The sequence below is a fragment of the Oryzias melastigma genome, unplaced genomic scaffold, assembly GCF_002922805.2.
Source record: "Oryzias melastigma strain HK-1 unplaced genomic scaffold, ASM292280v2 sc00160, whole genome shotgun sequence".
In the NCBI taxonomy this organism is placed as follows: domain Eukaryota; kingdom Metazoa; phylum Chordata; class Actinopteri; order Beloniformes; family Adrianichthyidae; genus Oryzias; species Oryzias melastigma.
In genome coordinates this window covers 983,650-1,011,176 of record NW_023416878.1, presented here as the reverse complement: position 1 = coordinate 1,011,176, position 27,527 = coordinate 983,650, and the positions used below count along the sequence as shown (strand labels likewise).

At 41.1% G+C, this 27,527-nt stretch overlaps 1 protein-coding gene across 3 annotated transcripts; it reads left to right on the top strand.

Annotated features, from left to right (window-relative positions):
- Nucleotides 1–261: 261 nt before the first annotated feature.
- LOC112138393 (ankyrin repeat domain-containing protein 50) lies at nt 262–26,486 on the top strand. 3 transcript variants are annotated; one of them, XM_024260954.2, is made up of 5 exons: nt 1,556–1,693; nt 6,373–6,440; nt 7,272–7,872; nt 13,921–14,153; nt 20,742–26,486. In XM_024260954.2, the coding sequence occupies exons 3-5, from the start codon at nt 7,367–7,369 to the stop codon at nt 24,242–24,244; spliced, it is 4,242 nt and encodes a 1,413-aa protein (XP_024116722.1). In that variant the 5' UTR covers nt 1,556–1,693; nt 6,373–6,440; nt 7,272–7,366; the 3' UTR covers nt 24,245–26,486. The 3 variants fall into 3 exon arrangements, with proteins under 3 accessions (XP_036066600.1, XP_024116722.1, XP_024116721.1); XM_024260953.2 differs by having other exon boundaries at nt 6,373–6,495; XM_036210707.1 differs by lacking the exons at nt 6,373–6,440; nt 7,272–7,872 and having other exon boundaries at nt 262–1,693.
- The last annotated feature ends 1,041 nt before the right edge of the window (nt 26,487–27,527 follow it).

Genomic DNA, 27,527 nt, shown 5'->3' with positions numbered 1-27,527 from the left:
CTCTGACTTTCTATCAAAACGTTGTAATATTTGTGAGGGTCCAACCAGGACAGGAAATATACCCGTCAGTCAAGCCGCAAGAACCACAAGAGGATGTATATTATAAAATAAACTTTATTAATACTCTGATAGAAACCCTATTAAGACCGTGGACAAGGAAGCCTGCAGGACATAAAGATTCCAGAGGTGAACGAACAAAACACACCCAGCCGACGTAGCTACACGTCAGCTGGCAAAACACCCTCTATCGGAGGCACAGCAAACAACATGCAGGAGAGGAATCTAAAAGTACCTGCCGGCCCTCCCACACCCACGGATGCCCTCCCAATAAAACCCTTATCGGAAAAGAAGATACAGTCTTAAAATGTCTGTAAAATAAAGTGTACTTAGCTCGCGCAACTGGCGCGACCCCCCCGGGGTCTAAGCTCCAGCGCCGTCCGGCTCCCCGGGGTGTAGCTTCGCCGGGCGGCGGAATGAATCACAGCTGTGCGCCTGGGCGGCGTCCACAGGCAGCGCCGTGAGTAGAGCAGTGGCAACCAGCCCACTCCTACTCCCAGCCCTGCTCTTGCTACAGGAGGCGACCAGCCTCCCCTCCTCACGCAGGAACGGCTCCTCCTCTCTGTCCATCTTCACCGCCGGCAGCCCTACCTGGCAGCGAGCGGCACCCTCCCCCCGAAGGATTGAGCGGCTGGCTGCTCTGGCGAATGCTCTCTCTGCAGCATGCTGCTGCCTCTCCTTTATCAGTTCTCATCAAGCTGTGATGACCACCACCTGTGCTGTTCTCCCCGCCCACCTCTTCAGAGCAGGACGGCGAGCCCACATCACAACTTTTTGGATTTGAATGTGTTAACTGTACTTTTTGTAACATGCATAATGAAACATCAGAACATTTATTTTATGATTGTATATTTTTGGGAGGATTTTTTACATTGGTTTACTAACTTTCTGCATGTTCCTGAACTTAAAAAAGAAAATGTTTTATTTGGTTTGATTATAAAAAATGTATTGCATTGTAAAATAATTAATACAACAATAATACTCGGTAAATTCTTTATACATAAAAACAAGTTCTTAAAATCCACACCAAAATTTTGTGTCTTTCATAGGGAACTACTTTTATTTTTCTCATGCCTTAAATATGTCAAGACCAAAATTGCTGTGAAAATGTACAATGAAGCAGAAAATATTGGACTTCTAAAAAGTCTCTAGCTTTTTTTTTGTCATAATATCGTTTTCCTTGTATTTTATTTTCTGTATATTATATTTTTTTTCTCTTTTTTTCTGCTCGTTTCTCTCTTGCGTCTGTTGGTTGAACCTGTATGTGCTTGTATTGTTCTCGAAATTGCTAATAAAGCTTTAAAAAAAAAGGTTGTAAAGAGGAAATGATGTAACATTTGCGCATGGGTAGAAGTGATTGGGTAGCGGTTACAGATAGGGGTTTGGCAAGAGCAAATTCTTCGAAGGCAGAGAGTAGCTGTTGTGCCCTGCACCAGGCGGAGCTCACACCGATAAGGGGAGAACGATGATAAAAGCTACTAGTTCGTATGGATTTTAAGAAAGAAAGAAAAATACTGAGCAATAGGAATCGAAGTAAAAACGGACTCATTGTTTATTTATTTTTAAGGATTCAGTTCTATATCTACCGTCGTCTAAATGCTGACAGGGGACAAAGACAAAAACAAAAAGAGCCGAGGTGAGAGCAAACCGTTTTGAGACTTTGAGAAACGGTCAAAAGTTATCAAATAACGAAATGCTTACCATCACCCTGAACTTGTAACATCGCAATCGGTGCTTTTGTTTTTGTCGCCATTTCTCCCGATTTGACCAGTTCATCAGGTTACAAGCCTTTGGTGGGCTACCATGTTGGGTCTAATATGGGTGGGGTTTAGTTAGCTTAGCTGATGTTGAGCTTTTATTAATCAGGAATTACTGTATTTTATGCATCATCCCTTTTACGCCGCATATTTGCATAGAAACAAATCGTTTTAGTGACAGATAACGAACGGCAAGAAAAGACTGTGCCAGTGTGTATAAGCCAGCAGCATAGACACGTAGAGCTGTGGACAGCCTCTCTGACATAGTCTGCTAACATTTTACATTGGTTTGACCAAAGGGTTGTGAACTAAAAAAAAAAAATGTTAACAAGTCATTTTCTTCTTTATATTTTATTTTTGGTCGTGTCTCACTTTACTGTTTTTTAATTAGCACCCCGCCTGCCATTCCTTGTTAAAACTGCTAAAGTTATCCACCCCATGTGTAGAACACCCAATGGACTTCTCAACCTCTCCTCTCTCATGTTCCAAATAAGAACTACCGCGGGTTGCTAGAAGGCCAAAGTCTCATAGACTTCCATTATAAATAGAAAGTTATTTCTTCGTCATTTTATTTGTCAGAATAATAATTCTTGTTCTGATCCATTCTTCTTATCACATTCTTTCTAATCCTAATTCTTTAAAAGTTGTTCAAGTTATAAACTGACCAATCAGGTGCCTCATTAAAAGCATGTGGTGCCCACTCGCCCCACCTCCAATGTCCTATTGACAGCTTCTAACGAGCTACTTGAGTGGAAGGGGTGCGGACTTTGAACAAGCCAGAACAAGCTCAATCATGATTGATGACAGTAGGCATGGTTGAGATGACCGGCGCTGCGTAGATCGCCTGAATTCCGGTGCATGTTGGTTAGTTTCCTGCACTGACGTAAAATGTGCGGCATCACGAAGTATTGCGGGAAAGGGGCAGGTTCAAGGCACCTTCCTAAGCCAGCACAGCCAGAAAATAGGTACTGCGCTGGCTGCAGGCTGCCTTAATGACTACAAAACAATGCATTGTGGGAAACTGTATCCACATAGTTCTTGTAGTTTGGTGTGAAATAACTGGCGCTAAATGAAGAACATCGGTGTATTTTTTTACTTTGTCTGGAAGGTAGTGAATCACTGATGAAAAAATAAACAGGATTTCAAATAACCTGTGGTCATATTTGTTATTGTTGCCTCTAAAACTTAACTTTAATTTAATTTTATTTATTTATTTGGGACAGTGCATGCAATGAACCCCACGGCTATTTTAATAACTGTTTTACACTTAAAGATGTTAAAAAAATAATATAAAAGACACAACAGCAAAAATCATACTAGGAGGAGTGGCATAGTAACTTTCAGCCGAATGTTAAGGACAACCCCCAACTCCTTGTTCTTGTACAGTCTCGTCGTTCACCTTCATCTCAGGCGCCTTTCCCCGCCCCCTCCAGCAGCAGCTTAGTTTCGCCGACGATGGAGGCGAGGCGCCGGGGGATCTCAAACACATACTTCCTCTAAAAATGTGACTCAGACCGACTCTGACTAATCACTGTCCAGGGGTTGCAATCTGTTGCAATATGGTAGTAGATGTATCAGGAAGTGATAGCGAAGGTTCAAGCCTAATTTTGCAATGTCCAAAGTAAAGGCATTTCCTATGGGGGACCTCAACACTTGCTATGTCCAGTTCCTATAAATGGTCTATGAGAGCAACAGTAGCGCAATCAAGTTAGTTTCATTTTCAACATTTGCCACACATTCAGCAATAAACAGCAATATTTCTCAAATACCTTCAAGTCCCCTATGATGATTTTTTTTTTTTAGTTTATAACATGTATGTGTGGGATTTTCATTATGAAGTATAACAAGAAATTTTTTTTTTGGCATTTCTGAATATTTCTCCTTTTAAATTGCAGTCAATCAAACTGTCGCAGAAATGCTCAATTTGAATTAATAAGCCGGTTTGACCTCAAAACAGTCAAGCTGAACATGCACTAAACCCTCATCTGTTCCTAGTGTGTCTAGTTCAGGTTCTGGAGAAGAGAAGATGGTATCTTCACATTGACTGCAGTCAAATGAGCCGCCGTTCACTTTCTGTGGTCAAATCAGCCGTCACAGGATTTTTTTGTGTGAGTTTCATACAATACTTACGGTAGCCGGACTGAGAACGCTGGAAAATCTCCACCAGACTCCACGGAGCTTCTTGATGTGACCACGGAAATGTGAACGGCGGCTCATTTGACCGCAGTTGGAAAGGATTGTAAGTTCGGTCCATGAAGATCTTCACTTCCTCGTCCAAGCTGGTATGTTGTTCAAAATGATACGGGTGGACATTACCGATATTATTTGTCGTTTTTGATGTAGCAGTCGTGAAGATTTACACTAGCGAGAAACAGAGCTATCATAACAAGATAGGGGATCAGGGGCGGGGCTACTCAGCTCAGCACCAAAAATTAAGCCCACCCAGAGAAGATTTTGAAAACAAAGGCCTCAGATCAACACAAAAAATGGCTTTTTAAGATATTTAGGTTTAGGGATTTTGATTAAAAACGTCTAAATTATCATGAAAACACTACTAAGAATGTTTTTTTATTAAAGAAGTTGATTAAAGTCCCCCTATAAAAGATTGCCAAAATGTTATTTCTGAACAGGTGAAAAAACAAACAAAAATCCACTTCTCGTTTTCTTTATTTATGTCCAAGAACAGGGACGCCGAAGCCGTTTCAATGTGAAATCAGCTGGAGCGCCTTGCGCATGCACCTGTTCAGAAATAATATTTTGACATTATGTAGATAAGGGTTTTGAGAAATATTGAAGTTTATGGCTGAATGTATGGAAAATGTCAAAAGTGAAACTTAACCGTTCTTTTTGTTTGTTTTATTAAGGATCCCCATATTCGACACTCCAGCAGCTATTCTTCCTGGGGTCCCACCTTCTTAACCCTTTTGCTATCTTAGGCATGTTTACATAAAAAATGGGGTCTTCTGGACCCCACAAGACAGTGCCCTGAACTTTATTTTCCAATTTTTTTTATCTTCACTGGTGTCTGTGGCAGACATAAAATCCTGTCCACCTTTGTCATGGGAGGGATCACACAACATTATAAGGGTGGGGTCATCTGGACCCATAAAAGAGCACAAGGGTTGACGCCACAAATGCAATACAGAAAACAAAAATATATATGTACATGTTCTCTTTTCAGCAAGGTAAACCTAATTAATACAACAATAAAACAATAACAATTAAAACAAACAAAAATAAATAAAATCTGCCTCCATCTAATCCTGTCCTCAATACATAGACCGTTTATACAAGAATTGGACAAAACAGGTGTCAGCGTCACCCACAGGAAATGCTTTTCCCTTAGCCCTTGTGAAATCAGGCCAATGCATTCGTCGTCACTTTCTGATAAGTCTACCGCCATATTGCAACCCGTCGACAGCGATTAGTCAGAGTTGGTCTGAGTCACGTTTTTAGAGGAACTACTGTCGCCAATTATTAGTCCAAACCCCTTCTATGAGAGCGAGCTCGGGAGAAGCTGTCAAAGTTTGAGGTGGGGCAAGCAGGCGCCACATGCTTTAACTGAGGCATCCGATTGGTCAGTTTATAATTCAAATAACTTGCGATAAAGTTAGTTTGACAGTCTGTTACTGCCGCCGCGTTCTCTGGCTGCAGCTCGATGCAGCGACGTGTCCAGCAGAGCTCACGCCATGAATATGCCGGCAGACAGACCGCTATGCTGGGGTTGGATCACGCTTAAACCTCCAGAACATTTAAAACATCCCCCGGGGCGCTTGCTGTTCGGATCATCGGAGGTCCGCAGCTCTCGGGACGCGGCGCCGGACGCGAGCCGGTACCACCAGACGTGGTACTGGACGTGAACCGGAGCCGGGTTAGGGTGCAGGAGCTCTCCGTGTCCTGGCGCCGAGCCGGTTCTAGCTAGCAGGACGGTGGTTGAAGACCCACCCGTGATTTAGTGAGAGCAGCCGGTGAGAGAGCGATGAGGGACGGCTGGGTGCGCTATATGGAAAGGCACGTATGAGAAAATCCCATTGACTAAAAATAATGGACTTATCTAGCTATGAGGTCCCCCCATTATATACAGTCTATGGAAAATCCGCGATTAATGCGTCAAAAAAATTGTCGGCATCATTCACATGTCAGATTAACGCGTTTTTAACGCGCTAAATCTGACAGCCCTATTGTTTACTTTCCTGCAGGGATCAGACATAGTTTTGAGCATAAACAAAAGGAAGCAACATCAGAAAGTAATGTGACAGTAATTAGTTTTCTTTATTGTAAGACATGCTGAAATGGTCATACTTTTTCTTTTTTCAGTGATTTTGAAAAAATGGAAATGTAATCAACTTTAACCGTGCAGAAAAGATCTTCTGTAGCTCTACTTCCCATCCCAATTGTGAAAAGTTTGCGGTAGCATTAGCATAAATTAGAAGAATAAAATTGTAATTACCTTCACAATCAAACAAGCAGCATTCAATGAAGTACTTGTAACCTTCGTCTAACTATGAACGAGTTGTCAGAGAGAAATAACCCACGACTCGTTTAATGTCATCCATAGGAATTTGGAAAAGCAGCTGAGGTGCAGCAGCTCCTGCCTTCTGCAAGCACTGAGACAGGATTGCTGAGGTTTGTACTCTGATTTGTGAACAATCATCTAAGAGGGGAGAACGAATACAACCAGGTAGGATATTTATAAAATAAATATTGTACACATTTCCATTAAAATTGATGAAGTTACCTTTTACTATTTACGTAAAATTGCTTTAAAACGGGGTTCAACTGTCAGCTTTGCCGTTCTAAACTTGCAAACCGGAAGTCACTTTATACATGGTCGGGAATATTGCCGTTTTGTGTGACATGAAAAGGGTCTATTTAAAACAAATTTGTTTAATTCCTGAAGATATAGTCTAAAACTGTCTGTGTGAAACGAGGTAGTAAAGTTGAATTTTGGCATTTTTCAATCTGTACCGAGTGTGGAGTCAGCCTCCACCTGTGCTGTTGTGCTACCCTTTAAGAAACATGGGTTAAGTTGTGTCAAAACTTTGTTAGGCAAGAAGTTGGGCTTTGTATTTTACTGGAGAGAGCAACTTGGCCTAGAAGGCCTCATCATGTCCAAATGATTTTGGTTAACTGCATCTGAAAAAGCATCCTTGAAAATGGATCAGGAACGTCAATGGCTAATTGTATCAAGTGGTGGTCCCAACTGATGCCTCTTTCTGCCGTGTGCAATACTATACTCAAAGCTATGATGCTACATTACAGAGTCAAAACAAGATACTTTCAGTTGAACCAGTGTGAAATCTTTACATAAAATTTGTTGGAAAGTTCCTATATCATGGTTCATTGAAATGTTTCTGGGTCCATGATTCTTTTCAAATTCATCTTTTGCATATTTACCAATTTTTTTATTTATTTATATAACTAAGTTTAATGCCTTTTTTCCTCTTCCTAACCAAGGACAAGTGGATTGTGGTCCGTTTTGGAAAACTGACTGGACCAATTGAAAAAAGTGGAACAGGTGGAGATCGGTAAAACAACGCCACTCTCTCAGAATGGCCCAAACCAGTCTGCTGCAGGGCAAACGTTTTTACTGTCGGGAATGGGTCTTCAACAAGATCCAGCTCTGCCTCCAGGAGAAAGCTAATATCAGTGAACTGACAAGTGGAGTAAACAGCACCCAGCCCCCTCTGGTGCCTGATAGGGGTGCATTCATCCCCAGCAGGCTGACTGCAGGATGTACAAAGTCAGGAAATGCCTGGGGCGTGTTGTTGGTGGGAGGAGCAGGAAGTGGAAAAACTGCCCTCTGCACAGAACTGTTGTGGCCAACACGTGGCCAAAAAGCTCACTACAGTTTGCACCAGCAGAGCCTGGCTTTCCATTTTTGCCGTGCAGATGACTCTGATACACTATGTGTTGGTGGTTTCATCAGAGGTCTGGTGGCTCAAATTTGCAGCAGTGGGCGGTTCCCTGAATATGAAGAGAAGATTCAAGATCCAGCTGTTCAACGTATTTTGCAGTTTGGAGAGTGTGAACGGAACCCCATAGAGGCCTTTAAAAGGTAAGTTTACACAAGTACAACTATTTTCATCAGCTGTCTGTTTTCAGTGTGACTGGAGTTAAATGGTTTCATAAAATAGCTGTGAAATTATATATAGGAAACGTTTTCTACTGATTTAAGCACAGACAACAAGCTTACATAGTATTCTTTATTTGCCATACATGAAAGCTCACCTGAACATAGTTGAAAGTCAAGAGAGCAAAAGATAGCCTATCTGCCTCTGGGCAGCTGCGGCTACAAAATTAGTTACCATCACAAAGTATAAATGAGGAGTGAATAAATAATGTATACACAGTAGCTGCATTTACATGGACACAAATGATCATAAGTAATTGGAATAAATGCCTGGTCATAATGAAAATGTGTCATGTAAACATGCCATTCGGAAAATACCCTTTTCACACATCGCCGTAAAGTCCAGAATCGTTTCCGGCTTATACTTTTTAGAACGGGAAAGCTGACTGCTGAACACCTTCAAAGCAATTTTACATAAATAATAAAGGGTAGCCTAACCAATTGTAATGTAAATGTGTACAATATTTATTGTATAAATGTCCTACCTGGTTGTACTTGTTTCCTCCTCTTAGATCATTCACAAATTAAAGTAAAAATTTCAATAATCCTGTCTACAGTCAAAACAGCAGCAGCTGCTGTGTTCTCAAATTCCTATGGATGATATTAAACGAGTCGTGGATTATTTCTCTCTGACAACCCAGTCCTAGTTAGACTAAGGTTACAAGCACTTTGCTGAATGCTGCTGTTTATTTATTAAAGTAATTATGATTTTATTCTTTAAAGCTGTGCTAATGCTTATGCTTATGCTAGTGCTAGCATTAGCTTTGGCTATGAGACGTGGAGCTGCAGAAGATCTTTTTTCACCAGTTGAAAGTTTCCTACAATCCCAGCGTGTCTGACATTAAAGTCAAACTTATTACTGTTGTAATGTTTTCTACTGCGGTCAGTGAGCTGCTGTTAGCTCAACCGTGGTTCTAACATCACTCCTCTTTGTTGTTTTTGTTCAAAAATAAAGGTAAAAAAAGTATCAAATTAATTGAAAACTGTTGCTAGAAATACACTCAGCAAAAATGTAAACGCAACACTTCTGTTTTTGCTCCCGTTTTTCATGAGATGGACTTAAAGATCTAAAATTCATTCCAGATACACAATATTGCCATTCCTCTCAAACATTGTTAACAAATCTGTCTAAATGTGTGATAGTGAGCACTTCTGCTTTGCTGAGATAATCCATCCCACCTCACAGGTGTGCCACATCAAGATGCTGATCTGACATCACGATTAGTGTACAGGTGTGCCTTAGACTGCCCACAATAAAAGGACACCCTGAAATGTGCAGTTTTGTCTCACACCAAAATGTCACAGATGTCACAAGCATTGAGGGAGCGTGTATGACAGCATGCTGACAGCAGGAATGTCAACCAGCTCTCCTGCATTCAATGTTCATTTCTCCACCATAAGCCGGCTCCAAAGGCGTCTCAGAGAATATGGCAGAACATCCAACCTGCCTCACAACCGCAGACCACGTGTAACCACACCAGCCCACGACCTCCACATCCAGCAGGTTCACCTCCTAGTGTTTTAATATGAACGCAAAAGTAAATATTACTCAAATGAACCCAAAATATACCGAGTGGACCTTTGTATGAAGGCTATTTTCATAACTGGACCCACCGAAATTGCAGTATTGAAGACAGGGTGGGAGGTAGGGAATCTGGTCAAATCTATGTAAGAAGGATTCAAGTCGTTCACCAATGCCTGGTCCCCCTCAGCTGGAATACTAGACACCTTGTATCCGGTCATGGTTTTATGTACCCTCCACGTTCCCATTAACTTTCTTCCAATTAAAGCAGTGTTTCTCAATTATTTTCTCTCACACCTCCCCCATGGAGAACTTATTCTTTCGTATTGACGCGGAGCGCTCACGGCTCGCGCAAAAAATAGGCCAGATGCCGAAACGTTGCGCTGCACCGCGCGGACCCTCCGCGTCGCTCCGCTCCTGGTGTGACCGACGCCATAGGTTAACATGGGCGCCGAATGGAAGCGCACTCCGCTCCGCGCAGCTTTGCGGCGCTATCGCGTCCGGTGTGACTCCGGCGTGACCTGACTGCTGATGGGCGAAGGCGGGGTTTACCCTGGACAGGTCGCCAGTCTGTCGCAGGGTTAATATATATATATATATATATATATATATATATATATATATATATATATTAGGGCTGTCAGACATGTGCATGACGCTTACAATTTTTTTTGACGCATTAATAGTGGATTTTCTCATACGTGTCTTTCCATACCGCGCGCAGGCGTCCCTCATTGCCCTCTAACTCACCGTCTGCTCTCACCAGATCACGGGCGGGTCTCCAACCACCGAGCTGCTAGCTAGAACCGGCCCGGTGCCAGGACGCGGAGAGCTCCTTCACCCTAACCCGGCTCCGGTTCGCGTCCAGTACCACGTCTGGTGGTTCCGGCTCGCATCCGGCGCCGCGTCCCGAGAACTGCGGACCCCCGACGTTCAGAACAGCAAGCACACCGGGGGACGTTTTAAATGTAGTTTAAACAACGCCAGTTATTTGTACCGTATTTTCACGACCATAAGGCGCGCATAAACATCTCAAATTTACTCCAAAACATGCGGCGCGCCCAATAGTGCAGTGCGCCTACTGTGTGTTTTTTTTTTTCGTTTTTTTTTTTGGAAGGCGGATTACATGAGAACTTTTATGTTTTATAGCCGGAGTGAGCGCTGTCCGTGCTCCCTCGCTTCTCTCCACAAGCAGTAAATGTGGGGGGGGGGAGAATCACATTCGTTCAAATTCAAATTTGTTTTAATAAATTTTACATTTTATGTCAGATAATTTGTTATCATTGAGGCAACTTGTGAACTTTCAGGCTGTTCATTTTATATGATTATTGTTTTTTACAGTGCTGGTATCCATATTAATTTCCCCTCCTTTTATTCAAATTTCCTGAACTTTTCTTTGATAATCAACACGTTAGTCACGTGCTCCACGTGTGTACCGCTAGCATAAACACCTATTGGATCAATAACACCGCTAGAAGTCTCTCTTAACGGTCAGACGCTCTGGTCCGCTGCTCTGCCTCCCGCGCACGTTTTCACCTGTCAATGGAGCAGGTGGAGGAGCGCACGAGGACCCGCCCACTTCATGCTGAAAAGCAGAGAGGAAAAAAGCTAAACCAGCGCAACTGTTTTTAGACAAAAGGTGCACGAACGCACGCACGCACCGTCTCAGCCCACCCGCCGCAGCAGCAGACCCCCCTCGTCCGCAGCAGCCCACGTGGGCCGCCTCGGCGGGAGACAGACCAAGGGCCCGCCTGTCGGCTGAGAGTGTGCACCAGCAGGGAGCACCGATTCGTTGGTTTTAGGCAGTTCCAACACCGTGATCTAATAGATAACAGAAAAACATCAATTGTGCTTTTTTTCACCATTAAGTGCGCGGAGTTGGCGACTCCTGTTGATGTCGTGCGCAGTGGCCCGTACCGCTCGTTTCTATAACTAATATTGCTTTCTACACATTCTTACTCGCTCATCATCCGTCTGGCCGGGGGTGGGGCCTTCCGCTGTTTCTGTGACTGAGATAAAGGCTGTCCCGCATTAACTGGCTAAAACTTCACAGTACTGAAGAAAGTAGAAATGATTGATATGTCCAAAGACCAATAGACCTTCAATGAACTGCTGCACTGTTTGCAGCAGCTGCTTTCGGTTTTGGTAGAGCTGCGTAAATCAGTGTTTCTGCGTGGAATCAAACTTCGGTGACCAACCCGTTTTACCATGCTTGCCCCCAATGGTCAAGAGCGCCTTATGTATTTGTTAAATAAAGAAAAAGTACCAGTAACTGTAACTGCGCCCTGTAACTGCGCCCTATAACCCAGTGCGTCCTATGGTCGTGAAAATACGGTGTTCTGTTTTTAACTATACATTTTTAGCTTTTTTCTTTCCATTTGAAGTGAATAACGCAAAACTCTGCAACCACAATCCAAAATGCAAAAGTGTGCAAAACCAATAAAAAACTAGAAAAGTTGCATTACCTGCGATAATGCATGTGTGAATGCATCTTTGCTGAATGTTGTCGCTGAATATGCTGCAAACATTTGCTGAAGATGCTGTAAGGATTTATTGTAATTGCTGAAGGAATTGCTGAAAGTAGTAGTAACAAAGAATTAGCCTTGAAAACCGGAGAAAGTGTCAAATTAGCCAAAAAAGATAAAATCATGCTAATATGTTAGCAAAACTCAAAGTTAGCTTAAAAAACGTAGTTAGTTATAATGTTCTCAACATACTGAACGGTTTGATACCCATATTGCATAGGTTTGAAATTGCACAAAAAGTTGTAAGAATTTTGTGGAAAAAACAGACAATTTCTGTAAATTTGTGAACACAACTGTGTAAAAGCTTAAAATTGCTTAAATTTAACAATGTCTAGTAAAAGCATGAATTTCCTGAACATGCTGGATGTGTAAAATTGCATAAAATGCTGAATTTGCTTAAAATTTGCACAAATTTGTGTAAAATTGTGTAAAGTTGTGTTAAATTGTGTAATTTTGTGTAACTTGCATGAATTTTAATAATGCTGGAAGTACAAGCATGAATTTCTGGACATGCTGAATGTTTTAAATTGCTTAAATTGCATAAAATGTATAATTTGCAGGAATTTGTAAAAAAAAAAAAATCGTATTAGTTATAATGGGGCTGAAAAACGCACAAATTGTGTAACTACGCAAAAACTGTAAAGTGCACAACTACTAATAATACAAGTAGTAATGTCCTTAACGAGCTGAACGTTTTGATACCAAGATTGTGTAAATCGCATAAAGTGAGCTTGAGTTTTTACGTGTCAAAAAACGTACGAAAGAAAACGTAAATGAAGAATATCAATAGTGTAAATGCATTCAATGCATTCACACAAATATTTTTATTCACAATAACGTTAAGAAAGACAAAAGTGTCTCAGCTTTAAGGATTAAATCTGGTTCTTCTGTCAATAATAATTTGCTGTGTCAGAGAAGATTCTGCAGGTTGGTAGTGAAGTTCTATAGAATGATTTCCTGCAGATTCTCTTCCTTCATACCATCAATAAAAGTTTTTTTCTTTACTAATGATCTTATTTTGTTGACGTTTTGTGTTGATGTTGTCTCTCTGTCTCTGTCCCTTCTTTGCTGTTGCGCTACTGCATGTGTAAGCCCCCCTCCCCCAACACACACACACAAATGCGCGCTCGCTCAGCTTTTTGTCTCTCTCTTTCTCTCCGTTTCTTTTCGTCTCTGTTAAACATTTTTCCATCGCAATTCTTGAGGTTTAAGTGAATATTTCTCCCCTTTCTGTCATGGTCACTGACGGTCCTCTGATCAACTGTTTAGTAACTAACAGAAATTGCATGATCCTCGGGCTGTCCTGCCATCATAATTTTTTTATATTTGGCGTTCATGTAAATAGGCTCTGTGACAGAAGAGAAACTAAAAACACAAAGACCAGAGAAAACTTAAACAAAAAACGAAGCATGTTGTAAAATAGATTGCAAACTGATAAACTAAAAAAACAAAAGGCACTCTCAAATACTTCTGTAAATATGCAAGAGTTGTGCTTTAGAGCTTGTCAAATCACATCTGTTTGAACCACAAGATGATTAATTAAGTAATATTCATCCTAAAGTTTGGTTTGAATTAATTAATAAACTATAAATCAATCAAAATTTTTCACAGTATCAGAAAAATATTTGGCAATAAAAATGCTACAAGCAATCGAAAGTTGTGATGGTATTGCTGGAGACATCTATTAAGAGGCAAGAGGTCTGGCAAGTTTGAGGGTATACCCACACTTCAAGCTCAAGCAATGGGTAATGACTTTAGAAAAATCATTTTATAGTGTTAAGTAGGTATTTACTTTAGTTTTGATTACCCTTTATTAGGAGCTATCCTCTTAACATTTTATTGTGAATCAGTACTGTCACATGTTTTATAATCTAAAAAATGTTTGTTGCAATTTTCATTTAACTTTTTTTCTTCCTTTTTACTTAGATGTGTACTGCTTCCTCTTCTAAACATGAAGCCTCCTCAGCAGTCACTTTTCCTGCTTGTTGATTCCATTGATGAGGGCTGTCAATTTGGGGAGGGTGAGCATCTCATCTCATCCAGTACACCCAAGACTATTGCTGAGCTCTTGGTCAGTCATCATGAGTTGCTGCCTCCTTGGCTGCTGCTTATTTGCTCTGCACGTAAGCAAAATAAAGCCATCACCAAGCTCTTGAGAAGTAAGTTATTCTCCTTTGCTTTTACTAAAATCTATGTCCTTGTCTGGGGCTAGTGTCAGTACTATTTTGCACAGATTAGAGCAAAGTAGTTTAAGAAAAGACATGAAATACCACTCACCTTAAAACAAACAGGATTTTTGTGTTCATATGAACTTCAAGCTTTTGTGTGACTGCATGTGACTCAGAGATATATACCTGGATACCAGTGACGTGTTATGAGGATGAGCGAGGCACTGATGTCATCATTCAGATTTACAAACATATGAGCCCTTTAGAGCAGCTTATTTACTATTTAATTGGCAACAGTTAGTGTGTTGTTAAACATTTAATTTCACTCTTTTTTCTGTTTACAAAGTGTAGCATAGGAAAAACATCACCAAAATTGTTATTGACTTACTTTTTACTTATAAATCAAGTCCATGCACTGCTCCTTCTGTAAAAGTTCCTTTCCTTTCTTTCAGTTCTAAAAGCCAATGTGTCTCACTGGCTGTGACGTTTCTCCAAAAATTATTGAGTTTATATATAATTCTCCATATAGAAAATGACGCTGAACGATATTTAAGAGTAACTGGACTGCTGCACTTGACTTGCTACCACTAATTCCATTATTCTGTCACATTCTCAGGCTCACCAGTGCCCTCTGGCTTGTGGCATGCGTACTGCAGTGAGCTAGGCATACTGTGTGCATCACCTAGTGTACTAAAGTGCATTTTTTAGCAGATAAAAAGACTCAATGATTGATAATTGGCACCTATTTAATCACCCAACCACGGAGAAATAGAAAAATTAAATGATTAAAAATAAAGCATCTTTTATAGACTGACAAAAATGGTACAGCGCATGGTTCTGCTGCAGCTTTACTCAGTGTGTGCTGCACACGGGAGGCACGGGCTGCTGCTGCCTCACCCATCGATTGCCATATATTTGATCAGGAAATTCGCTTTTTTTTTTACCGTCGCTTTTTTTTTTATTGTTGAAAAAACACAGAAAAAGTAATCACAGACTAGACATGTCTAAAAAATAGTATTTTATTTTATTTGAATAATGGAAAGGTTTATTAATCTTATTTTATTTATGTATTTTTAAGCTATATGCAGATTTTTTTTAGGATTATTGCGGCCTCAAATGCTTGATGTTGCAGCAGCTTTTGTGAAAAGTTGCGACAAAAGTTGCAATGTATTTTAATGTATATATATATATTAGGGCTGTCAGATTTGTCGCGTTAAAAACGCGTTAATCTGACACGTGCTTGACGCCGACAATTTTTTTGATGCATTAATCGCGGACTTTCTCATACGTGCCTTTCCATACCACGCGCGCGGGCGTCCCGCCCTTTAACTCATCAGCTGCTCTCACTAGATCACGGGCGGGTCTCCAACCACCAAGCTGCGAGCTAAAACCGACCGGCGCTAGGACCTGGAGAGCTCCTGCGCCCTAAAACCGGCTCTGGTTCGCGTCCAGTACCACGTCTGGTGGTACCGACTCGCGTCCGGCGCCGCGTCCTGAGAGCTGCGCACCCCCGACGTTACGAACAGCAAGCGCACCGGGGGACGTTTTAAATGTTCTGGAGGTTTAAGCATGATCCAACCCCAGCATAGCGGTCTGTCTGCCGGCATATTCATCGTGAGCTCCGCTGGACACGTCGGTGCATCGAGCTGCAGCCAGAGAACGCGGCGGCAGTAACAGACTGTCAAACTATCCACAGTGTATCCCGCTTTTCTCAGTCTTTAATGTTTTAAAAAACAAAAGTTCATTGGAAATGATAAATCTCTATTTCATGTATTACTTTAGTTCAGCAGAGGAGAAAAAGATTTGGTCCTGACAAAAAATGAACATGAAAGTGTTATGGAAATTTTATTTTTGATGTTTTTTATTTTATTTTACTGGACGTTGATTGAAGTTTTTAATTTAAAATGTCCTTCACTGGTACTTGGGCTTTTGTTAGGCATTTTATGTTACAGCCTTTTATTGTTAAGAAAGTTTATCTCAATATGTTACAAAATAAAGTATTTCTGATGAAAACTATTAATTTTGCCATTCTTGTTTTCATAATTAATGTAGAACTGCTAAATTCCACGAAGCACACATTTTTTTCCTTAAAAAAAGGCCACATATGAATTTGCGATTAATCGCGAGTTAACGTTAATTTTAATCGCCTGACAGCTCATATATATATATTTTGAAAGGCGCCTAGCGGCTGGGTGGCTCAGTGGGCTAGGTGAAGGGCTGGCACTCAGGAGCCCTTGGTTCGATTCCAGGGCTGTCCACTGATCCCCACCCAGATCGGGTCCTTAGGCAAGGCCCTTGACGCTGCTGCCTAACTGGGTCCCTGTGCCCCTCAAGTACAGGGTTGCGTCAGGAAGGGCATCCGGCGTAAAAACTCTGCCAAATCACTGATGCGAAACAGTGGGTGCTGTTACGCTGTGGCGACCCCGAAAGGGATGTGAACTACTACATATTTTGAAAAGCGCCTAAAAAATGTTAATTATGAGAGAAAAAATTAACATTCTCAAATTCCAACTCTTTTTTTATTGTGACATGTACTAGGAAAATACAGCATCATCACCATATATATAATGTTGTTGTGCTGTCATTTTAGAGAACCATGGAACCATTGGACCATGAAACACAAAATGAACTTTTTGGTCCTCTCTGGTCACAATAACCCAAACATTTGTGTATTGATTTAAACATATAAACATACTTTAGAATAAAGTTACATTTTCCAGGGAAAAATTATAAACTTAAAAAACCCAGTATAAGCAGATTAAGCCTCAGATGTCAATGTTGTCCACAGAATCTTCCTCTTTATCTGTTTTCTTCTATCAGTAATGATCTGCTCTGTTTCAGAGGTTCTCTCAGGTGTCTGTAGGTTTATTGTGGAGGAGGTTCTACATGGAATTATTTTCCTGCAGACTCTAATTTCTTCACTTGTATTATAATTTTCCAAAGTCTCTCTCTGTCTCTCACTCGTACTTGGTTCATGACTGACCGCTTCGCACCCGCGCAATCAGTGCACCCCGCGACGCATGAGCACTCGTTCAGCACACCCCCTTCCCCCTCTGCCATGTGCCTGCCCCCTATTGCACTCGGTGCACCCCCACCCCGCCATGTGCGCAATTGAGTACAGCAGCACCCCTACTCCACCACGTGTGCACCCACAATATTGCTCAGTGCCCCCCCACTTGCGTGATTGCGCACAGCAGCACCCCCACCCTGCTGCGTGAGCAAACAGGCTTGCCTCACATGTGACGAGGTGCATTCACGCACGTCATGAAGAGAAAAAAGTCAGAGAAGACTAAGAGAGATGATAAAAAAATAGCATGGCTCCCAGGAAGAAGTCAGAAAGGAAAAAGTCACGCTATACATTGATCAAAGTTGCAGTAAAGTTGCCGTAAAAATAAAAAGTTGCAAGGTGCGCAACAAATCGCGGGGTTTACCGGAATTTGCGTTAATAGTTGCGATCGCAACATTGCGAAATCCTGGAGGGTCTGAGTAGTACAAAAACTTAAATAGCTTCTTCAGTCTGCCATACATCTGTCAACAGAGTGGATTTCAGTGGTCAGAACAACTGTTAAGACTTGAACTTAAATAGCAATGCAACAAGTACATTTTTTAGAATACAAATAATGTCCAATATAGTAATGTGTAAAAGAAACCAAAATTACTGCTTTGGTTAAACTAAAGTGCAACATGATAACTATAAAGTTTTTATTGATGTGCAAAATAAATGGTTGCTCATAGAAAATACTTTTTCAAAAACAGGCATTCAAGCCTTTTACAAACCAGAATGACAGAAAGAAAAAAACCACAACAATTACATTTAATTTTCTTGTTTTCAACTGTGGTTGGATCAGTGGGAAAGTTTACTTGACAAAAAGTAGCATCTCTGTGGCCTTTTTTTTTTGGGAAAAAAATGTGTGCTTCGTGGAATTTAGCAGTTCTATATTAATTATGAAAACAAGAATGGCAAAATTAATACTTTTCATCAGGACTACTTTATTTTGTAACATTGTATTGAGATAAACTTTCTTAACAATAAAAGGCTGTAACATAAAATGCCTAACAAAAGCCCAAGTGCAAGTGAAGGGCATTTTAAATTCAAAACTTCAATCAACGTTCAGTAAAATAAAATAAAAAATATAAAAAATAAAATTTCCATAACACTTTCATGTTCATTTTTTGTCAGGACCAAATCTTTTCCTCCTCTGCTGAACTGCAGTAATAAATGAAATAGAGATTTATCATTTCCAATGAACTTTTGTTTTTTAAAACATTAAAGACTGAGAAAAGCGGGATACACTGTGGATAGTTTGACAGTCTGCTACTGCCGCCGCATTCTCTGGCTGCAGCTTGATGCAGCGACGTGTCCAGCGGAGCTCACGCCATGAATATGCCGGCAGACAGACCGCTATGCTGGGGCTGGATCACGCTTAAACCTCCAGAACTTTGGGATATTTTGCATATTTTCGAAAGAGGGACGGGCCACACACTCAAAGCTGAGATTCATCATTTCATCTACAAATAACTGGCATTGTTTAAACTACATTTAAAATGTCCCCGGTGCGATTGCTGTTCGGAACATCGGGGGTCCGCAGCTCTCGGGACGCGGCGCCAGACGCGAGCCGGTACCACCAGATGTGGTACTGGACGCGAACCGGAGCCGGGTTAGGGTGCAGGAACTCTCTCGCCAGGCACTTCAGCTCGGTGGTTGGAGACCCGTCTGTGATCTAGTGAGAGCAGCCGGTGAGTTACGCCGGGGTCACAATGGACGCGGAAGCGCCGCTTTGCGGAGTGTGCGCGGAGTCCGCTCCGCTCTCCAGGTCACACCAGACGTGAATTTTTCCGCGACGGTCGACAGGCGCTTCTGCTAGAGCTATTGCTTTTTTTTTTTTTTTTTTTGCCATCATGGGAAATAAGTCAATAACCAAGATATCGCCCCATGTTTCTGCTAAAAGGGGATGGTCTCTGCCCCTGTTGACACAGACCCCGCCCCCCAACTCCGCAGTCGGCCCACTTCATTGATCTGTTTGTCCGCAGGTGTCTGCCTGTTTTGTTGTGTGTCTGTGTGCACGCACGCGCTCCCACGTGTTTCCGTCGGTAAAATAATAAACTAAAAATGTTACCTGATGTTTCTTCCAAGAAGAACCGCTCCTCTGCCTCTCTCTTGTTCAAATGAAGCCCCATGCCCCACACCAGTGTGCCCCCACTGCATTGATCTGTCTGTGTGTGTATCTGACTCTTTTTTTGTGTGTGTCTGTGCTCGCATGAACATTTGTGCGTATGGCGATTGTGTGTTTATTTTATTTATAAAAGAACTATATATTATAATATATTTATTGTGTGTTAAAACGCTGATCACATTTGTTAATCGTGGCGTTTTATTGTGAAAAATTGGTTCTATTTTGAAAATAAGCCGGATTTTCTCATGTATTTTGATGCAACTTCCTGCCAGTATTGGCGCAGAGCGCTCGCGATTCACGGAAAAAATAGACCAGACGCCGAAACCTTCCGCTGCACCACGCGGACCCTCCGCGCCGCTCCGCACCTGGTCTGAACAACACTATAGCTTAACATGGGCGCCGAATGGAAGCGGACTCCGTTCCGCGTCTGGTGTGACCCCGGCGTTAGAGGGCGATGAGGGACGCCCGCGCGCAGTATGGAAAGGCACGTATGAGAAAATCTGTGATTAATGCGTCAAAAAAAATTGTCGGCGTCACGCACATGTCAAGTTAACGCGTAATTAACGCGACAAATCTGACAGCACTGATATATATATATATATATATCAAAAGGTTGATTGCAAACAGAAATGAAGTCACAACATAATGAATACATAAGACAAAAATAACTTTGACAAATAAATTAGACATTTTTTTGTTTTAAAGAAACTTTTTCTAAATAATTCCTCCATTGATTTTTACTCAGTATTTGATCTCTGCTTTTGGCATCTTTGCACCATAAATAAGGTGTTTTACTCTCTATCCCAAACCAAATAAAGAAAAATGTTTTCCTGTTGTTTTTTTTTTAAGAAAATGAAATGACATAAAAAGTGATTCATAGTTTGCTGTGCTCTCATGATTTGGGGCTTTTTTTTCCAACTCAACATCTGCTTTGTGATATCACAACAATGTTACTAATGATGTTTAATTCATAGTGGATTTATGACTGTTATTATATGTAGAAAATATTTTATGTACTATTTTATTATATTTATCTGCCGAATTTTAAAGGCCAGTCCTTTAAAAATACTTGTCTGACATTAAACTAGTCTGTGTTTCAATGTAGATGATGCAGCTCATTAATATAGTGTCATAATATACTAGCATTAGTGTCTGAAAAAAATAAAAAACAAGTGATGTAGAAATGAGTAAATCAGTTTGTCACTCTAAATTTTCCTTTGGTATGCTGTGTGCAGTAAACACCCATCCTGAGTGTACCTACCTATGCGCAAAAGTGGCTGGGAATAGCTTCAGGAACACCGAAAGGGATTTAGAGGGTTAAGAATAATAAGATGGATTTCTAAAATGTAATCAGACTGGATTTGTAATGTGCATGTGTATGTTGATGTTTTTTTTTTTTTTTCAGGATTCCATAAAATCACCCTGGATGATTTGCGTAAAGCATATATTGTCAAGGATGTTCAACAGTATATCCTCCAGCGGCTGGATCAAGAAGAAGCCCTGAGGCAGCATCTAACAAAGGAGACTGCAGAAATGCTTAACCAACTTCACATCAAAAGCAGCGGTTGCTTCCTTTACTTGGAATGTGTGCTGGATGGGGTGGTAGATAATTTGATCATGCTACGGGAAATTCGTGACATCCCAGGCACTCTTAATGGCCTTTATCTGTGGCTTTGCCAGAGATTATTTATCAGAAAACAGTTTGCCAAAGTCCAACCTATTCTTAATGTAATACTAGCAACTTTCAAGCCTCTTACAGTCAAGCAACTGTATCATGCAGTCTGGACCAAAAACATGACATTGACAATGGAAGAGTTTCAGAAGAAAGTTGAAATTCTTTCTAAGTTGTTGAAAGATGGTATTGGAAATACTAAAATTCTCTTTCACAACAGTTTTGCTGAATGGCTCCTGGATGTCAAGCATTGCACTCAAAAATACTTGTGCAATGCTGCAGAAGGGCATCGGATGTTGGCCATGAGTTACTCTTGTCAAGCAAAGCACCTCAAATCGCTTCAAGTACATGATTTTGCTCTGCATCTTGTTCATTCTAATCTACAGATTGAGCCATTTAATTTGGCTCTTTGGATGATTTGGAACGGGACCCCCACAAAAGACTCTTTGAACACATCCATACCAAGAGACCAGCAGGTTCTGCAGCTTTTGGTCAAAGCTGGTGCTGATGTTAACAATGAGGATACTCATGCTTCAAGTATTTTACACCAGGCCCTTGAAAAAGAGGACTCAATAAGAACATTACTTGACAATGGCGCATCTGTAAACCAGTGTGATTGCAATGGAAAAACCTTATTGGCCAATGCTGCTTACAGTGGAAACCTTGATGTAGTTAATTTACTTATATCTAGAGGAGCAAATATGGAGCTTGAAGACAACGATGGGCATACGCCTCTTACTCTTGCTGCAAGGCAGGGTCATACTAAAGTGATTAACTGTCTTGTTGGCTGTCAGGCCAACATAAACCACACAGATCAAGATGGATGGACTGCTCTTCGTTCAGCAGCTTGGGGTGGACATTCAGAAGTAGTGTCAGCTTTACTCTATGGTGGTGCCAAAGTGAACTGTACTGATACTGATGGAAGAGCTGCTCTAAGAGCAGCTGCTTGGGGAGGTCATGAAGGCATAGTGTTAAATCTTCTGCACCATGGGGCTGAAGTTAACAGAGCAGATAATGACGGAAGAACAGCTCTCATTGCTGCATCATACATGGGACACAGAGAAATTGTTGAGCACCTTCTGGACCATGGGGCTGAAGTTGATCATGAGGATGTTGATGGAAGGACTGCACTCTCCGTAGCCGCTCTTTGCATTCCTGCTAGGAAAGGTCATGCATCAGTTGTCAGCCTTTTGATAGACAGAGGAGCGAAGGTTGACCACTGTGACAAAGACTGCATGACTCCCCTCCTTGTTGCAAGCTATGAAGGACATGTAGATATAGTCAATCTACTTTTGGAAGGTGGAGCTAATGTGGATCACACTGACAATAATGGACACACTCCTCTTCTGGCTGCTGCATCAATGGGCCATGCACTTGTAGTCAACACATTACTTTTCTGGGGTGCGGCTGTGGATAGCATTAATAGTGAAGGCAGAACTGTGCTGAGCATTGCGTCTGCTCAGGGGAATGTGGAGGTAGTCAAAACTCTGCTGGACAGAGGACTGGATGAGAATCATAGAGATGATGCTGGATGGACCCCCCTACACATGGCCTCGTTCGAAGGGAATCAGCAAGTGTGCAATGCACTAATTGAACAAGGTGCTCATTGCTTAGCAGTTGATAATGATGGTAGAATACCATTAATTTTAGCAACACAGGAGGGACATTATGATTGTGTGAAAGTTCTTCTGGAAAACAAGTCATGTATTGACCAAAGGGGATATGATGGAAGAAGTGCCCTCAGGGTTGCTGCACTTGAAGGTTACAAGGAAATTGTTGAGTTACTTTTGAGTCATGGTGCTGATATAGATCACAAAGATGCAGACGGGCGCCCAACACTTTATATTTTAGCACTTGAAAACCAGCTGGCCATGGCTGAGTATTTTCTTGAAAATGGAGCTAATCTGGAAGCTTGTGACACTGAGGGCAGAACACCCCTCCATGTATCCTGCTGGCAGGGACATCTTGAAATGGTAAACCTTCTTATCACCTATCATGCTGATGTGAACTCCTGTGACAATGAGAGGCGATCTGGCCTGCAGTCAGCTGCATGGCAAGGCCATGCAAAAATTGTGCAGTGTTTGATTGAACAGGGCGCACAAGTTGATCAAACATGCAACCAGGGAGCAACAGCACTAGGGATTGCTGCTCAAGAGGGTCACATTGATGTTGTGCAATTACTTCTTGAAAATGGCGCAGACCCCAACCATGCAGACCAGTTTGGACGAACCGCAATAAAAGTGGCATCAAAAACCGGCCATTCAGTAATATTAAAACTTCTGGAAAAGTACGGAGCAACAACTCTAAATGGCTGCAACATTTCTCCAGTGCAACGCATGGAGACAAAAACACCAATGACAACGACTAGTCAAATGCCATCTCTCCCAATTATATCTAGTAGCTCCAGCAGCACTGGAGAGGGGGATGTGCAGTTGTCTGTTAGAGGTGTAGCCAATGAACCCATGCATGCTTTCAGTTCACCCTCAGAGTCACCAGATTCTACTATGTATGATCAGAAATCCTCCAAGTCAAATAAATCTCCTGTGAGTTCAAACAACTCTTTGAAAACCACATCATCTACAGCTACAGCACAGACTGTGCCAATTGACAGTTTTCATGGAATAACACATACAGAACGAATTCAACAACTTTCACTACATTGTAGCCAAATTAGACAGTCTAGTCTGTCAGCATCATCTATCACAAAGTCCATTGGTCAGAAACTATCATCTCCATCTTGTGACTTTAATTGGTCTCAGTTAAAACTTAGTCTGAAGTCAACAAAGAGCAAAAACATAGTGAGTGCCAAAGGTCTAATGAATGACATAAACGGCAGATCAACACAAGGCCAAGTTTTAGGGTATGAAATGACCCAATTTGGCAAGAGAATGTCAAACAAATCCATAGAAAATATCTCGATGAAAGATCCACAGAAACTCATGGCCATTGATTCCATTCAGCACAAACGGGAGCAATGTCACAATCACTTTCCCATCCAGCAGCAGAAGTGCTTAGAGAAAAAAAGGAATGGTATAATGACGAACCCCAATTATTATCTACAAGGGAATCAAGTTTTCTCAGGTAGAGTTCCTCAAACTTTGCAAAACGAAAGCCATCAAGATGTACTACAAAATAACTTTGTTGAAAACACTGATCTTTACCTTAATCAAGACCTGCGGCTGCAAATTGAAGAGTCAGACCCTGAATTCAATTACAAAAAAGAGACACCTTTATAAGTGATGATACTTGGTTGATGATCCAGCAGATTTTCTCTGCATTGTATTTGTATAATAAATTCTTACATAGCTGTATGGCACGATTTTTTTTAAATTTTTTTTTATTATTATTATTTTTTTGTCACGCGACAGATAGGCTAGTAGATTTAAAAAACAAAAGTCTACCCGCCAACACTATTTCATACAATGATAGTACCGTATTTTCCGCACTATGGGGTGCACTGCATTATAAGCCGCAATCTTAATTAGTGGGTCTTTTTCTGTACTTAACTCATACACAAGGCGCACTGTATAATAAAGCAAAAAAAAAAAAAGGTAACAGAAGCAAAACAGTGAGTTTAGTTAAACTGTATTCCACTATTTAAAAGGGCCCTACCATGATTTTCTTAAGCCATTCAGAGTGAACTATATCCACATATCTGACCATATATCACCTTTGGAAAACTAAAAAACAAATTATTTATGAAATATCAATTATTTTTCTAGACTTTTTTCCAACCTGAAAGTAAAACGACTCGATTCCTGAAGTTCCACCTGCTGGTGTGTGTGGGTCCCACCCATTTCATAACGTCATCCTAGAGTCTTTCTTTCTTCGTTTCTCCTACAAAAACAAACAGTATCCAAATTTCTTCAGAGATGGATGCACATACCATATATCTGCCTTTAGCAACCCCTGCCATCGCTACACTGGTTCACAACACAAATACACTCGACGTCTGCACGACTATGACGAACCAGAGGGGAATTTATTGAAGACACTACACAACTGAAAGATATACTGTACTGTGCATCATAGAATGTTTATGGTAGGGCCCCTTTAACAAACTACTCTTATATTTTATTTCATCTTCTCCCACAAACGGTGTTTGAATCAAACAGCTTTGTAATTCCATAATCAGACATGCCGGTTCCCTTTCACTATTGTCGGAGTCGGTCTCATTGGCAGGCTGTTGTTCAGCAAGGATGACGGTGGTTTAAGCTAAAGCTTGGCCAACAGTTACAGCAGATCTTAAGCCCAGGTGTCAACAATCACTTCACGTAACTTGACCAGCGCTCCCTCCCAGTAAAAGTGTGCACACCATCTGTTGTCTGTCATCGCTCCCACGAACAAAGTGAAAGTGAAAGTAAAAGTGAAGCGCTCTACTTTGTAGTGATGGAAATTATGATTCCTTTAACTGACTCGAGTTTTAATGAGTCACTCACCAAAAGTGAATCGAATCATTTGCGTCACTGAGTCACGTACCCAGAGAGTGCAAAGTAAAATATGTTAGGTCCAAATTCATATAGCTAAATTAATTATGAAAAAATTAAAACTAATCATTGCATTGTGGGACACAAAAAATAATTATTTAAAATAAAAATAAAAAAAACATGAATTTGTATGTATTAATAACTCCAATTAGATTTGTGGAAAAATAAAGTGAAAATAAATAAAATGCAAACAAGAGAAAATGTTATTATATGCTAAATAAAGAGCAGAAATCAACTGAGTTTCTATAAGTTTTGAAGTTTTATTAAATTATTTGAGCAATGAAATTAACAAGTTTGATAACAAGGTCAGTTTATATTTTTAAGAAGTGGTGGATTTGATTAATAATCTTTTATTTGCTTTGCAAGACATAAAATGAAAAAACGAATTTATTAATATGGCAGCAGACCATCAGGGCAAAGCAGCAGCTGAGCAGAGGAAGCAGCTCCTCCAGGTCAAACAGGCTGATAAGCTAAAGCTAAGCTAAGGCTAAGCTAAAGCTCCAGCACAATAGATTCCTACAAGCTTCAGAGGGAGGCCGAGCTTCTTTCAAACGATTAACCTCGAAACGAGGCGAACTGCTCTGTGATTGGTCAGAGATACGAGTCCTGACTCGTGATTCAGTCCGAAATGAGTGCTCTTCAGTGAGCCCCGAGTCCTGAACGGATCATAGACTGCTCCTCTATGAGTCCTGACTCATGATTCAGCTCGGAGGAGGCGCTGTTCGGGTGTCCGGTGAGCTCTGAGTCATGAATCATGAGTCATTGCTCATTTGATTCAGCTCAAAACGAAGTGAATCAAATGAATCAGATGAGCGATGACTCGAACACGCCCATATGATTCAGCCCGGTGTAGGTAGCAGATGTGCTCGGCCTGTCAGATCGGCTCGGGGGCTTGCGACTAGTGATGACGTCACGCAACTGTAACAAACGAGTTGGCTAATTTGCCGTTTATCTGTACTGGAACTGATGTTTACAATACAGTTTATTTTTTTAAAAGAAAGGAAAAAAGAGTTAAGATCTGCTCGGGCTATTATTTATTATTTTGGCATTGACAGCTCCTTCACTAACGTCTGCTTTCCTCAGTGTTTGTGTAACAGAGCAGAGAGTGAGCTGCATATTCTAGCGGGACTTCATCCGGTTCGTGCGACCAGAAAGAAGTTCAACATTGGCAGGATGTATTTAGAAAAAAATACGTGCAAATAACTACTTTAAAACTTTTTTATGTGCGACCAACAGCAAGCTAGCATGCTACTCGCTAGCACTCACTTTAGCTCAAACTTCATCCATACCAGCCTGATTTCTTTCTATTAAAATAACGATCATTATCCTGTGACATTCCCTCTCGATCAGGTTATTTCGTTGTCAAGGTTTTTGCGGCTGATTGCAAATATTCCTTCTCCTTTTGTGATTCTTAATGTATTTGTTCGGACCTCCTCGGTTTTTAACTCGGGAAGAATTTGTGCATTGTTATGGCGGAAGTGTGTCATTCCCCGTGTCATGTGACAGTGGTCTAATGGTCCGGACCAATCACAATCTTACACTTCATCTATGCGCAAGCCCCCGAGCCGATCTGACAGGCCAAGCACTGTCGCTGCATTTTCGGTATGCGGAAGCAAAACGGTTGCACCGCTCACCACGCATGCGCGAACCACACGTCACTTCCGCTCTTCACCCACTATACCACGGAGTCATTTCCAAACAGTAAAACTCCGTGATCACAAGAATTTATGTTTTTCTCAACAACCGAGAGCTTCTCCTGACCGGATTACAGTTCGAAAAAAAACCATAGAGTTACCGTTAATAACGTGTTTGGATTACTGGAGAAAATAAAGTGTTTTGAAGTGGCGCTGTATCCTCTTAGCTTAGGGAGTAAACTGCCGTCATGTAAAACAGCAGAAGAAGAAAACATTTGTAGTCCGTTTGTAGTCACTGTAAGATCGTAAGGTCCTCATCCTTAACGTGTCTTTTTCCTTTTGTTTTTTCAACAATGAGTGAATGTTTTCACTACGATAAACATTTTAAGTGCTATATT

Coding starts and splice junctions, on each gene's coding strand:
- LOC112138393 (XM_024260954.2), top strand. CDS start 7,367: ATGGCCCAAACCAGTCTGCTGCAGGGCAAACGTTTTTACTGTCGGGAA. Junction 7,873..13,920: donor CCCATAGAGGCCTTTAAAAG/GTAAGTTTACAC, acceptor CTTTTTACTTAG/ATGTGTACTGCTTCCTCTTC. Junction 14,154..20,741: donor CATCACCAAGCTCTTGAGAA/GTAAGTTATTCT, acceptor TTTTTTTTTCAG/GATTCCATAAAATCACCCTG.